We start from the raw sequence: 15,565 nt of genomic DNA on the forward strand, positions 1-15,565 counted from the left end.
TTCACTTTCTCTTCCCCAATCGCCATCCTCTGACAGAGAAGGGGAATCTGAATCGTCTGAAGAAGGTGAAGTTGGAGGGTCTTGACGTTTCCTTCCTCTTTTCCCCATTTGTTTAGAAGTTGATCCTTTCTGTGCATAGGAACCCCTCCTGGTAACCTCCTGGAGCCTTTTGGCTTGTGTAGCAGCTTTCTTATTCACAACTCCGGCGTTCTTCTTCATTTGATTAAGAGCCAGTTGTTCTTTATGTGGCGACGAAGTTATGATCTTTGCTGAACCAGCTCTAGAACTTCTTTCAGCAACAGCGTTAGAAATGGATGGTAGAGGGCTTACGTCTGAAGCACGCACAAACCTCCTTGACGAATGCATTTGTGAACTAGAAGGGGATGGGCTTTGTTCAGAACAACCTGTTGAAGCTGTAACATCTGTCGTGTCAGGTCCATTTTGTTGTCTGAGTTCATTGACAGAAGACTGTTGATCACGACTCTCGGTATGTTCTTCATTTCCAGAGTGAATGGCAAAATCATGACTTCTGAACACATTTCGGTTTAAGGGATAGATTCCACTTTTCCGAAAACCATTAACTGCCGTTTCAACAGTTGCTGCGCGAAGATATGCATTGCCAAATAATTTCCCTACCTGGCGTATTGTAACAGTGCGAGGGAAATTATTTTTTAACCAAGACTCTATTTCCTGGCAGTAGAATGTCTTGAGAGGTTTCATAAATGCCAAGTCTAGGGGTTGCATTTTATGAGAGCTGTGGGGCGGAAGACATACAATTGAAACACCATTTTCCCTTCCCAGTTCAATTACTTCCATATTTCTGGTGTGGGAGTAATGTCCGTCCAGTATGAGGATGGTAGGATCTGATTTTGTTGCTTTCACCACTCCCAAAAAAATGCCTGAATCACTGTGTGAAAATGTCTGCTTGTATCCATCCTGAAATATGACAGGCATGGATTGACCCTGGTGGAGTTCCATCCATGAGCTCTGCTTGCATGTTTTTGCGTGGAAATACAATTAACGGTGGGACGTAGTGCCCAGCAGCATTCATACAAGCGACGACATTAATGAGGGATCCACGCTCTGCTGATGTTAACGACGCCACTGATCGTTTGCCTTTTAAGGCAATCACTTTAGTGTTTTTGTATTGCACTATACTAATCCCTGTTTCATCGCAATTATATATTCTGTTAGGGTTGAAGTTAATTTTCTGCAGTTCAGGTTCTAAGATATTGAAAAAAATATTCACGTTCTCTTCAGAAAAAGATTTCACGCAAGCCATTGATATTCCCTGTGGCACTCTAACAGACATAGTTGATGCATGGCGTTTCAGAAATGCTCGCAACCACTTTTTACCAGCAGATTCGGTTTTTTCATTGAATTTATTTGGAATATTATTTGCCAAAGCTAAGCGGTAAGCCAGTCGTTTTAAATCAGTTCTGGTTACCCCAAAGAATCGCTCTTCCATCGGTAGGCAATGGCTTACCAAATCTGATTCAAGATCCGGTGGAAAGACTGGCTTTCTTCCTAACTTCGTTGAAATCTCTTCATTCTGAGATTCTCGCCTGTGTTTCACATACCTTTCTAATGTAGTTTGTGGTACACAGAAATACCTTGCAGCTTTCAAGTACCCCATTTCCTTCCTTACAACTGCTTCGACAGCCCTGTTCATGTGGTCTTTATCCCAAGCCTTTCTTTTCTTCGGTGGCGTCATCTGATGAGAAAAAATAATAGTTAAAATTTATGATGATAATGATGATGATTATGATGATGATAATATTAATAATAATAAAACATTATCTTAATTTTGAAAATATGTATTAAGAAGCACTTACACGTTTACACAATTAAATTAATAAATAAGTTTCTCCCAATATGGGGTACCCCATATTATGATTCGCTAAGTACCCCATATTAAGCTCCTCGCCATCTTGATTTTCCTTCGTAATCACATGATACACTGATGCATGAAATAGAATAACTACACAAAGAACATGTACTTACCATTAACACGAAATAAATAAAGCACTTAGAAGATGAATTCCTGAAGTTCCAACAACGATGCAGCCTGATTACCGTAGCACTGTAAAACTTTTTCACACAGCAGATGCAAACAAACACGTGTAACAGCTACAAATACAGCTCAACAACTGTTTCCGGTCATAAGATGTCGCTGGATTGCGTATACATCGAGTTCCAATATTCGCAAATAGATGTCGAGTGCATACTGAGAAAAAAACATAGGTACCCCATATTAGGAGCTACCGTCATATTAGGAGCCTTTACTCTACATACTCACAATTTAAATAATTAACCTTGGTGTGAAAATGTATTTTGAATTAGCATTCTGTGAAGTAACAGCGCGTCTGGCGCGAAACCAGGTGGCCCGGGTTCGATTCCCGGTCGAGGCAGGTTACCTGGTTAAGGTTTTTCCGAGGTTTTCCTCAACCCACTATGAGCATATGCTGGGAACGTTCGGTGCTGGACCCCGGACTCATTTCACCGGCATTATCACCTTCATCTCATTCAGACCCTAAATAATCTAAGATGTTGATAAAGTGTCGTGAAATAATAAAAAAAATTAGCATTAGGCTGGCTGTAATTTCATTTGTTGTTAGTAAAACCCCGGTTTCTAAGAGCACCAGCCGCCACTGGTAAGAAGTAAACACTAAAGTTTCCACATTTGAGAAAGTATTGATACTAGCAATTGAATATTTCTGAACTTTTCTCATGTAATTTCACTTTTATTTACATACCGTGGGGCAGGATAGGTTTATAGCGAAGGTTCTGAGGTCTGTATTATATTTTACCCTCTTCAGTTACCAATGCAACGTATTAATACAATACCTGAACCTTTGCTGGAACTATCTTCAAGATCAGTTAAACATCTTATCAGGGACATGCCTCTTAATAAACATAAAAATTACTGGAACTGAAGTGAGGGCTGCTGACACTGTAAGGCCGCTTAAGTTATTTTAATAAAAGCAAGTCAAGTCACTTGCTAAAATTGAGGAAGAAAAAGCCCCCTAGGCAGTTGCATTCCTTAGAGCAGTGATGTCAAGCTTGGCCACTGGTGACAGCTGCCACAGGTTTGCCAAGAGCTCGGGCCCAGGGCATCTCGTGGCCGGAGCTACTAGCACAGTGTTTTGGCAGACGGAGACGTAAGAACTTGGAAGTCCAAGAAAAGACTGTGTCTAAACCAATGGTGACAAAAGCGGGTGTCGTGATTAGATCGTGTAATCACAGACTTTCAAACGGGTACGAGGAGTTTCCTGTACATTGCTGTGTGTTTCATTCACGTACTGAAGGCAAGCAGTGGCGATATCATGTCGCTTTACAAACTCTGTCTCTACAAGCAGTAAGAGGTGGTTTCGTAAAGAATGAGAAGGAGAACTTTTTTATTTTTCTGTCGGACAAAATGTAATACGTATACTTTGCTCAATGGTTCAGTTAGGAGTACCGGTATAAGAAAATTTGCGTTGCACCACAAGGTCGTCTGTGATGATGGTTGGCCTCCCACTGCGCTCCTCGTCATGCACATTTTGCGTCCTGCTGAAAATTGTCTACACCAGCAACGCACCATCTGCTTACTCATGACGTTAGGCTCATAGACCTGGCACAGCTGACGATCAATTTCAATCGGCGCTATGTCCTGTGCATTCAAAAACTTTATCACTGACCGCACTTCACAGGCGGCGGAAGCTGGAATAGGAGTGTCCATCTTCAACCAATGCAACAAAGCTACTGGGAGCACTCGAGAAGTTCCGCTAGCGCATGTGCCATGATAGGACATTACTCTATCACGTACACGCAGTCGCTTCGCGCAACATATGGTTTTCTAGCTGTGGGACGAGTGGGAAAGTTACTTTATGGACGCGCCTCGTAATAACCAGATAATTTAAATATTTATTACGTGATGTATATAACCATTAGTCCAAACGTTTGGAGTAACGGTCAGCGCGTCTGGCCGCGAAACCAGGTGCCCGGGTTCGATTCCCGGTCGGGGCAAGTTACCTGGTTGAGGTTTTTTCCGGGGTTTTTCCTCAACCCAATACGAGCAAATGCTGGGTAACTTTTAGTGCTGGACCCCGGTCTCATTTCACCGAAATTATCACCTTCACTTCAATCAAACGCTAAATAACCTGAGATGTTGATACAGCGTCGTAAAATAACCCAATAAAATACAAATAAATAAAAATAAATGACATATAACCATTAAACATTGAGAAACTTGAAACAACTGTTATAAAATTGTTAACAAGAATTATTAGAAAAATATTTTCTTAGTCTATTCTTAAATTGGTTTGATGTCTGACAGTCCCTGGCATTACTCGGTAGGGAATTCCAAAGTCGAGGAATAGCCACAGTGAAAGAAGATGAATATGAGGATGTTCGGTGGGAGGGAATGGATAATATTGAGGAGTGTTGTGATCGTGTGTCCAGATCATGGTGAGTGGATAAATTTTGAAAACGAGACGCAAGATATACAGGAGAGGAGAAATGTAATATTTGAAAGAGGAGGGAAAGACAGTGGATTTTCCTACGGTCTTCTGAAAGGAGCCAGGACAACATTTCGAGGGATGGTGTTACATGATCAGCTCGGCGAATATTGCAGACGAAACGGATGCACATATTATGAATACGTTGTAGTCTCTGCGCCGAAGTAACGCTTAGGTCAGTAAGCAGAATATCACAGTAATCGAAGTGGGGCATCACGAGTGTTTGCACTAACATCTATTTCATGGAAAAGGGTAGAAATTTCTTCAATCGTCTAAACGAATGGATTAGTGAGAATATTTTTTTCCAGATTTCTGCAAATTGAATGTTCCAATTTAAACTTTTATCAACAGTAATCTCACTAGAGGTTTTGATTTATCTAGAGAAAATCAAAATTCGAGTGGGATTTAATTGACTATTACACGATTAGAAGAAAGTATATAAAGACTAGAAGTAACTTACGAAAATACAAAACTGTCTTCAAATTTGTACCATCTCAACATTATAAATATTACGCTAATAGAGGGCAGTAGTGTGTTATGAATAGCAGTTTTCTTATCAGTTGTGCCAACTATGGAATCTTCATTGAACTCTGTGGACGGTTACTGGTCAAGAAAGCTTTGTTGATTCAGTTTCATTTTTATTAAAACAGTTGCATTCCACTTCAATTATCCCGATCCCAGTAATCAACGTCACTTGACTGACGATTTTCAATAAATCTCAGTATTAAACAATCTCTGATACGTGACTATTCATTATATCATATAGCAGAAGCTATAACATTACCTAAATAATATAAACGAGTGTTAGAAAACTTTTAATTAGGGATGAGGAAATAAACAAGAAACATTTTAATTAACGATGTGGAAATAGAAAATAAACATGAATAATTTTAAAAGAAACAATTATTGAAAGTAGGTACAATTTTCAAATTTGAGTGTTTTAGTGGTTGGTGATTCAGTTGATGTTATATTGGACGTGTGCGTAAAAGAAGTGAACTCGTTGATGTACATGGTGTATTCCTCAACTTATTCAGGATTTCCGAATGGTGCTCTTCATTTATTTGTAAATAGAGTTTCAGGGAAGATGCATAGCTATGACCAGTGATCTTTATGAATTCTTGTTCTTGAATGCCAATGTTAGTCATATTTGAAAGTGCTGTGCATCGACTGGAGTGGTTTGTAATTTTATATTTTTTGACGTCCAGACCAGTGCAGTTTGAAATGTTGGCAAACAAAGAAACAAATGATAGGGTAGTGATAAAAATAAACAAATGCTAGGGACGCGATAAAATTAAACAAATGCTAGAGACGCGATAAAATTGTGCGATAAGCAGTCATGATTGGTTGAAAGGCGTCCTTTCGTACCGTTTTATTGGTCAAAAGTAGTGTGACATAGTAAAAGTGTAATAGTCCATATAAATACATAGGTTCTTTACTGATTCACTGAACGGTATTTCGGTAACGTATATTTTAATCGGAGACAAATTCGTTATGTTAATAGTGCTTAACAAACGTGAATAGCCCACAATTATTGACTGTATGTGACTTTTCTTGTGACCGATAGGTTCCGTGTACCCTCTGGATATCGAGGATCGACGCTATTTCCACCCATCCAGAGGACAATGGGAGCGAGTCCCTGGAAGACCGACTGCTTGGAGACTTCGCCCTAATTCTTACATCTGGGTGCCGTCTTCTGAACTGTTCCCTGCAGTGGGGCATAGCCATACCGGTAGCTTTCCTCGTGAGTTCACCCTCCTAGTCACTCTTCGCCTCCACCCTCAGGTAAGGACAGTTTTGCATTATGTATCATTCTTAGTGCAGCAAGAGTCGAATTTTTTATTTTTGGGAATATGAAGGCTTATTTTCATCTTATCAGTAATCTATCATTAGTTAAGTCAGTGTTCTAGTTAAACTAAGCATAGAATATGTAGGTAAAAATCTCTATTGCGCAAACACACAAGTAATTTTACTCCCGAAACGCGTTGCGAATTGGAAGATGATGACCTATAGTAATATATATATATATATATATGTATATATATGTATATATATATATAATTATACAGTGGTGGACTATAAAATTAGACACGTTATGAAATTTTAAATTTCCTTCTAAAGTACTGTACAACGATTGCTGACAGCTTTCCGGCAATTTAATCGACTATGTTGTCACGATATCTATCTAATGACCAGGCTTCGGCCTAGCCTAGATCATATATGTAACAGATAACTCATCGCTATTTTAAAATCGGCAGCACTTTGAAGAGAACAACCGCCAGGATCGCCACCCGTCCCCCGTAAACGAACACGAGAGGTAGTACAATCGCTAATGCAATTCAAACGGGAATTATAATGTGACTCCTTATGTAACAACTAAATGGCAGCGAAGTAAACCTGACAAAAGTTAACCTCAAAGCCTATAAGGCCGACTTATCTGGGTATATATGATCTAGGGGCCTAAGGACACAGAGTAATCAGTATCAGGTTTAGAATACATGGAGTATAAATGACGTCATGACCGTGTGGAGGAGTGACTGCAACAGCACAGGTGGGTCCGTAATGCGCATTTCCGTTGTGTGTATTGCTGCTTGGCTTCGGCGTAGGGACACCTGATTGAAGGTTACAACTCACGTTAATACTTTAATGGTAGACATTTATTATCTACATTAGGAATGTACTGTATATACTGGATCAGTAAAGGGTGAAATATATTTTGTGCCGTCCACACCTATGGAGTAACGGTTAGCGCGTCTGGCAGAGAAACTAGGTGGCCCGGGTTCGATTCCCGGTCGGAGCAAGTTATCTGGTTGAGGTTTTTTCCGGGGTTTTCCCTCAACCCAATATGAGCAAATTTTGGGTAACTTTCGATGTTGGACCCCGGATTCATTTCATCGGCATTATCACCTTCATCTCATTCAGACGATAAATAACCAGATATGTTGATAAAGCGTCATAAAATAACCTACTAAAAATATTTTGTGCCACACTGTGATGGACTGTTTACATGTTGAGACACGAAGTAACAGCGCGCTCCGTCTCCCACTCCACTCGACCAACACAACACTATATATCCGTGCGTTCTGAACTTCATGTGTTTCTGTGCCTAGGACCGAAGCCTGCTGATGACAAACAGGCGTTTAGAAAGCGAAATTAAATACCTGTGGATAATTATTATGACGATTGTATTCGCCGACATAATTCCAATACGATGAACTTTAGCTATGAACAACTAAACAATCGATGTTATAAATGTAAGATCCAGGAAAACAATCGAATCGAAGCAGAGATAATGGGAACAAAAGATCCTTGGAATAAAAACAACTGATCATTTGAGGCTATATCAACACTTCCATTTGAACTCTTTTATCATTGCTTATGTATAATTTTGAACCGGTTTAATTTTATTGTAAATCATTTTTACTTTTTATAATAATAATAATAATAATAATAATTAGGGAAAACACGGAAATTCTACTTGAAGCAAGTAAAGCGATAGGTTGGAAGTAAATCCCGAAAAGACTATGTATATGATTATGTCTCGTGACCAGAATATATTACGAAATGGAACTATAAAGATTGGAGACATCCTTCGAAGAAGTGAAAAAATTAAAATATCTTGGAGCAACAGTAACAAATATAAATAACGCTCGGGAGGAAATTAAACGCTGAATAAATATGGGAAATGCCTGCTATTATTCGGTTGAGAAGCTTTTGTCATCTAGTCTGCTGTCAAAAAATCTGAAAGTTAGAATTTATAAAACAATTATACTACCGGTTGTTCTGTATGGTTGTAAAACTTGGACTCTCACTTTGAGAGAGGAACAGAGATTAAGGGTTTTTGAGGATAAGGTTCTTAGGAAAATATTTGTGGCTAAGAGGGATGAAGTTACAGGAGAATGGAGAAAGTTACACAACGGAGAACTGCACACATTGTATTCTTCACCTGACATAATTAGGAACATTAAATCCAGACGTTTGAGATGGGCAGGGTATGTAGCACGTATGAGTGTTAGTTGGGAGACCGGAGGGAATAAGACTATTGTGGAGGCCGAGACGTAGATGGGAGGATAATATTAAAATTGATTTGAGGGAGGTGGGATATGATGATAGAGACTGGATTAATCTTGCTCAGGATAGGGACTGATGGCGGGCTTATGTGAGGACGGCAATGAACCTCCGGGTTTCTTAAAAGCCATAAGTAAGTAAGTAAGTAAGTAAGTAAGTAATAATAATAATAATAATAATAATAATAATAATAATAATAATAATAATAATAATAATAATAATAATAATAATTGAGTAGTTATTGCAATTAATTATTGTAGCATGTTGAGACCACGAGTCTGATGTAATGGTTTGATTGCATATACATCGAAACAGAAGATACAAATAAAACAAATGAACGTAAGAGGAAGAAACTATCACTTATTAATTTTGAGTAGCATGCTTTAACTAACAGTGTAATTCGATTCTCATTGGTCAATTTATCGTCAATGAGTTCGTACATTGGCTGAGAAACGTTCGCGTGGGATTATCACTATAATTATGTTGTAATTAATAGGAGGTTATTGCTAACAGTTTCGCAATAATTACTTTATCAGTAAATCCAAAGAGACAACGGTCACGCAATATTTGGTACACATAATCCAATCTGCTGTAGAGAATAGCCTACATTTCGATATCAGCGATCGGACAATCGAAATAAAGTGTACCTCTAGATTGTACATTGATGTTCAAAGATATCTGACCCATACTAATCAATTGTGATGGATAATTTATTGGTGGAAGTGTCGCTTCTTCAATTATTACTTGTATGAATACGTGACAAAGATAGTATTCAGTATCGCCAGTCGTACATAAATATACCAGCATTACAGAATTCAATATTTCATACACTCTACTGATTGTAAAACAACACTGGGATTAGCTGAAAACCGCTAATATTGTCAATTATGAGAATAATTTATGCTTAATCTACGAGTACATCACCATTTTCCCCGACATTTTTTTAATCTCCCCTATAATGGTGTCACCTGTTGAGTTCTAGCGGAACTATTTCAAAGTTTGTCAATTATTATATCTTTGATTCTGGCTCACCCCGTCATCAGAACGTTCGCTTACACCATGGCTGGCCACATCACGTGAGTCTGAGAAATGAGCAGCGCTGTGTGCTTTAAAGAGCGGTTCTTCCGAGCGCTGTGACGTATGCATACTGGATGTCATACAGTATCGGTGCAGTGGTTGTCTCTGCAGTTTGATGGCGAACTTTTAAGACGGAGCTTCCGCTCATACACTAAAGCGGCCCGCTACTCCCAGTGCTTGTAATGTATCATGGGAGGAGGAGTTCTTTTTCGTAGAGAGCAGTGGATTAGTAAAGTGTTTAATTTGTCATAAAACACTCCAACTGATTACGAAGTTCAATATCCAACGGCATTATTCTTCACAACATGCTACTGAATATGACAAATATGTTGGTAATGAACGCCATAAATTAATACAACTTAAAGAAAATGTTTCTCAGGTACATTATATTAGAGTATCTATTTGATATTTATATTGCATTATAAGTTATTATATATTTAGTAACATATAATTTTAAATTATACAAGTATTAGGTTATAGCATAGTAGGCTGTAGTATATTACAATTTATGATATATCATATATTATATTTGCGCTGGCCTTCTATGCCCAAGGTTGCGGGTTCGATCCCGGGCCAGGTTGATGGCATTTAAGTGTGCTTAAATGCGACAGGCTCATGTCAGTAGATTTACTGGCAAGTAAAAGAACTCCTGCGGGACAAAATTCCGGCACATCCGGCAACGCTGATATAACATCTGCAGTTGCGAGCGTCGTTAAATAAAACTTAATATTTATAATTTATATTATATTATATGAAGTTACATATTATATTATATTATATTATATTATATTATATTATATTATATTATATTATATTATATTATTGTAATCCTTTATTACACATGTTTATATTATTAATAGCCTACCATTATGTAATTGTTAAAGCACTGTGCGTATGGGATATGTAAATAAGCCTAATGATTTGTGTATGTGCATAGAGCGAAGTTTATTCCATTAAATTAATAAGAGTGTTATAAAGTCTGTACTGTACAATGGATTGATGTAATATCCTTATAAACTATTATGTACTGACAGACTGAACAACCGTGGCTCTTGTTATATTAATGCAGGGAAGGTAGCTGTAATGTAAGTCCGCCACTGGGTTCTGCTCTGGCTTGCCTTGCGGAGCGAGAGCAGCTCTGGCCGGCTAAACAGCGCCGCTCTCATGCCCGATCCTGGCTTACACGATCATAAAATCGTAGGTCATATATCTTTTAACGTCAGTGTACTAAACTCACAACATAATCTTGTCCTGAAAGCGATTTTCTAGAGCCGCCGATTGAACTGGCTGATTTTGGGATATCCACTACTTTATTTTTTCTAGATTGCATAAAAAGAACTAGAGTAATACTTGTCAATAGCGGAAACCTCCCGGGAATTGAAACATTGGGAAGAGTCCGCTATTGAGAAAATAACGTAAAAACAAACTATCGTATTTTGACACGTGTCGTACTTCTTTCGAATTCCTTACCAATTGAAGACTGGACATAAAAAGGAAGTAATTGTCAATATCTTTGAAAATGCATTTTTCCAAAATAGAGTTATGCTCATGATTCAATCCAGTAAGACGAGTGTATAATTCCCATTGTCATTTTATTTAGAACTGAGCTTCTCCCACAGTTGTGTAAAATGTATGACATTACATTACTAGTTGCACAAGGTAGCCCTATTTTCTTTTTTAGGGTTTTTCTCCTTGGCACTTACAGCCTTTTCATGTCAAGTCTTGGACTGTATTCCTTTAAATCATTATTAATTCTCTGTCATCTCTTAATGCTTTTGGTTGAACTCATAGATGGCGTCACTTGTCAACAATGTGCCGTTACAACGTGTGTTCATGTTTCTGTACAGCTACAGTTCTGATATATTTCATTTTTATTTTGAAAACTGGTTAATTAATAATCTGACACACTCGCAATTAGACTCTCATTCATACAAATTTTCAGACTCTAGACGCCCAGAGAACTTTTTTCCTTCAACGAACTTTCCTCTAAAACCGAGCCGGGAATCGAAATCTGTACCTCAAGATCAGGAAGCCAGCATGCTGACCACCAGACCACGGAGGTAGTCATAATTTCGAATACAGAATTTTTATGCAGTACTAGTAATACTAAAAATATTGAATACTATACCGTATTATACATTATGAGATATAAAAAATTATAATGGAATAATTAACCTGAAATATTCAGTATTAATTCCATATGGTATGTACAAATTTTTAAATCAATCTGAAATACTCGCATTTTTCATACAGTTTTCGCAATAAAATAGTGTATATCATAGAAATATTTCTTCATCAGATGTGAGCTGAAGTCCATGACCATCATCTTTCCCTATTTTCTTTTTTACCTTCCACACATGTCCTATCGCAGTCCCACTTGTAAGAGAAGGTAAGAAGATATGCAACGAACTATTTTTCTGTCGTCCAAATAGCAGAACAATGTCCAGTAAGAAATAATGAGGCACACAAGAGATATATTATCCTAAAACCTCAGAAAGTAGGAGTATGTTAACAGATGATTGACGATGTTTTTAGTGTGTCAACCATCCGCTATTTGGAAAATTACATAAAAATATGTTTATATAGCTACCCGTGTCCGTTAGACAGAATGTCCACTCATGGTAGGATATGTCCACTCCACATATGAGCGCATGTAAATTTGCCGGAGAATGTCAAAATACCCATTATTGAGAAGTATCCGCTATTAAGAGGTATCCACCATTTAGGGGTTTCCCCTATTCAGAGATGTCCATTAAGAGAAGTTTCTCTGTATTTTGTGGACTATGGTTAGCGTTTTCCAAAATCAGTTAACTAGAGATTTTGTAATAGTTAACGCACATAGCAGACTGTCGTTCAATTTCTTCATTTTCCGATTAGTATAAATCTTGCCTAGGCCTGTTAATTGTAAACTGATGCTGTCGAAAAGAAAGAAAACAGTTCACTACAGGAGGTGTCCTTTAACAGTTTTATCGGTTAGCACTTGATAGTGGTATTTGTTTTTTGCTGTCATTCATAGATCCTCATTATCGTAAGATGGCCGCCGCGATTGAGTTTTCTCCATTACACTACTGTTAATTTTATTGAAACGCTTGATTAATATTTCTATATATTACTCTATCCTTTAGAAGTCTGCAACAAAAGGGTAGAATGTAGGTACAAGATGTCCGAGAATAAGAAATATTAAATAAATATTAAATGAAATATTTATTGTAGTTGAAATTTATCTTACAGAAAAGTAACATTATTATACATTGTTTGAAAAGAGAGTGGCCTAATGACGCGATTTTTCATGAGACCACACCAAACGTTGACTTTATCTTATATCTTTGTTGCTGATTATACAGAGTGTTTCCGAGGTGGTGTTACAAACTTTCAGGGATGATGGCGAAGGGCACATGTATCAATTTGAGATCAGGAACCATGGTCCGGAAATGACCGAGTCGAAAGTTATAAGCAAAAATAGTTGTGTGGGAATGGAACTGTAATTTGGCACCACTGCCCTCCTTTCCTTAACTTTTGGAACAGTCGTGGAAAAATGATATGGGCCGGATGTCTCCTACGTGGGTACTTGCCCCGATACAATCTGTGAGCTTGCCTACTGTTCCCATTGGCTCATCCATATTCGAAAATAAGGTCTGTTTATTCCACTCTCGTGTACTCCTCCATTTTACTAGGACTGATCGACTGGACACTGTAACTTGTACACATACACTTCTGTCTACAGACGTGCATATCAGGACCGACCATGTCCGTTACACATTACACTATCTGGATTACTTTAGTGTAGTTTCCTGTCCCCATCCCTCAGACAGCGCACTGAACGGAATGCTGTAAGTAGACAACGTAAGCAACGTCAGATGAATACAGCATGTGTAAGATGTACAGATAAATACACATAAATAAGGTGTAGAGAGGAATAAAGTTATTTCATTTCAACACAACTATTTTTGCTTGTAACTTTCGACTCAGCCATTTCCGGACCAGGGTTCCTTATCTCAAATTGATACATGTGTCCTTCGCTATCATCCCTGAAAGTTTGTAACACCACCTCGGAAACACTCTGTAGATTATGCAGCTGTATCTGTTCACACTAATATTCAGATGTCGTCGGTAAAAGATACAGAATTGTAGAAATTTCCATCTTCTTCCATTTTTAGTAACACGTCATCATAAAACAGTATTCTAATCACACATAAGTTTGATTTAAGATCATTTAGATGTTGGAGAATACATGGTAAAATTAGTTTTATTACTTACGTTCGTTTAGATATCACTAATAATTATGTACTTCCGTAGTATACGGTATATACTTGAAGCTTAGTGTTTCAGTCCACAATATGTACTGGCTGTGCTCCCCATGCACAAATGTTCACACGTTGTTGCTACATGTTCCTTGATATGGTTCAGAGCATTGTCAACAAGATTATGTAACAGCGTTGCCAACCTTACTGCTTGACTGGATCGCATAATTAGGTTCCAAATTATCGTGCTTTTCATTGGATCATACACTACATATAAAAATAGGACTATTTGGATTATCTTACCTAAGCCCCTCCACGGTGTTTTATTTCAACGTTTTTTTTATTCTTGTAAGGAAATAATTGAATCCTCTAACACACAATATTAAAAAATGTGTTCTGTGGAAATTAAGCAAACACTCTCATTTCACTAATTACCATTTGGCAGAATTATTTTAAATATAATATAATCTAATTAAATATTTAAATTTAATGACTATTTTAAGTAAAATAGTTTGCTCTATATAAGTTTATAAATTATTAAAAGGAAGTAACTTTTTGGATATTGTGAGCTGTAATGACTCTAGAGGACTCATTTTCTTAAATTAAATATGACCGTACAAAATATAAAAATGTGCTTTTTTTGGGAGGAGACTAAAATTTCAGGAATCACCATCAGAAGTTTGTTCCCTTATTTTTTATTCACTCTGTATAGTACAAAAATTCTACATTTTTTATCTTACAAAATTGTGACTTATTGCATGTCTTCAAGTTTCAATGCGAATGTAAGATTTATAGAATACAGTAAATGAAATGAAATGAAAAAAACTTGATTTAAGAGCCTTCTCGAGGATGGGAAGTCAGCACTCTCACTCGCATGTTTCCCCTTTTGGAACGTCTTCCTAAATGGCCCGAGCTATAATATTCTTTGTCAGATTTTGAATGGGAACCTGTCAGCGGTGAGACTAAAAAGCTGGACAATTATCTGCCTCTCCATCTTCTCTCGGTGGCTGATACACATTTAATATTTAAATTTACTTCTTTTAATTGTACTGTAATTGTTAGTTATATATATATATATTTATTTATTTATTTATATTTATATTTATATGCATTTACACTGTATATATATGTATGATATATAAATGATGTAAATTCATTCATTAGATCAACGTTTATAATATAATTTGTAATTTTGTAGTGTCTGTGATCATTAACGCTTAATCTCTGGACTCTGTAAATCTCTATTTCAAAGTTATTGTTACAAAAAGAATCATTGGTATAGATTAAGAATCGAACCCGCTCTTTTCTGCACAATACGCAGATATTTTAGCGATTGAACTATTGAGACGACACGTAAGCTTTCCTTTTTGTGCGGAGTGTCGATCTAGTCATGAAGGTCCAATGTATGTTTAACTACACGATTTATGCATATATTTATATATTATTTACGTCATATTATCTTTTTTTTTGCAGTTTTTGATATGAATTTCGGAACGATGCTTGTAACAAACCAAGTAGCCTGAATTTAAGTAACTCAGATATTCGTTATCTTGTGTATCAGTGCTCTGGTCTCCGATCATGCGCAGTGTCTTACATCTGAGACTTAAGAATATTTCATCGTCTCATTCCTTTTTTTGGGGAACTGTACATAGTTGTTGATTGTAACGCTAACGCCTTCAACGT

The 15,565-nt window shown here is 37.3% G+C and overlaps 1 protein-coding gene across 1 annotated transcript in view; it reads left to right on the forward strand.

The window, feature by feature from the left end:
- LOC138695280 (uncharacterized) overlaps positions 1-15,565 on the forward strand; it is an 815,404-nt gene that overhangs the window by 49,874 nt on the left and 749,965 nt on the right. The window contains exon 2 of the mRNA XM_069819716.1: positions 6,064-6,281. Coding sequence (XP_069675817.1) covers positions 6,064-6,281 — 218 coding nt within the window. The remainder of the gene's footprint in view (positions 1-6,063; positions 6,282-15,565) is intronic.

Source organism: Periplaneta americana, chromosome 2, assembly GCF_040183065.1.
Source record: "Periplaneta americana isolate PAMFEO1 chromosome 2, P.americana_PAMFEO1_priV1, whole genome shotgun sequence".
NCBI classification, from domain to species: Eukaryota; Metazoa; Arthropoda; class Insecta; order Blattodea; family Blattidae; genus Periplaneta; species Periplaneta americana.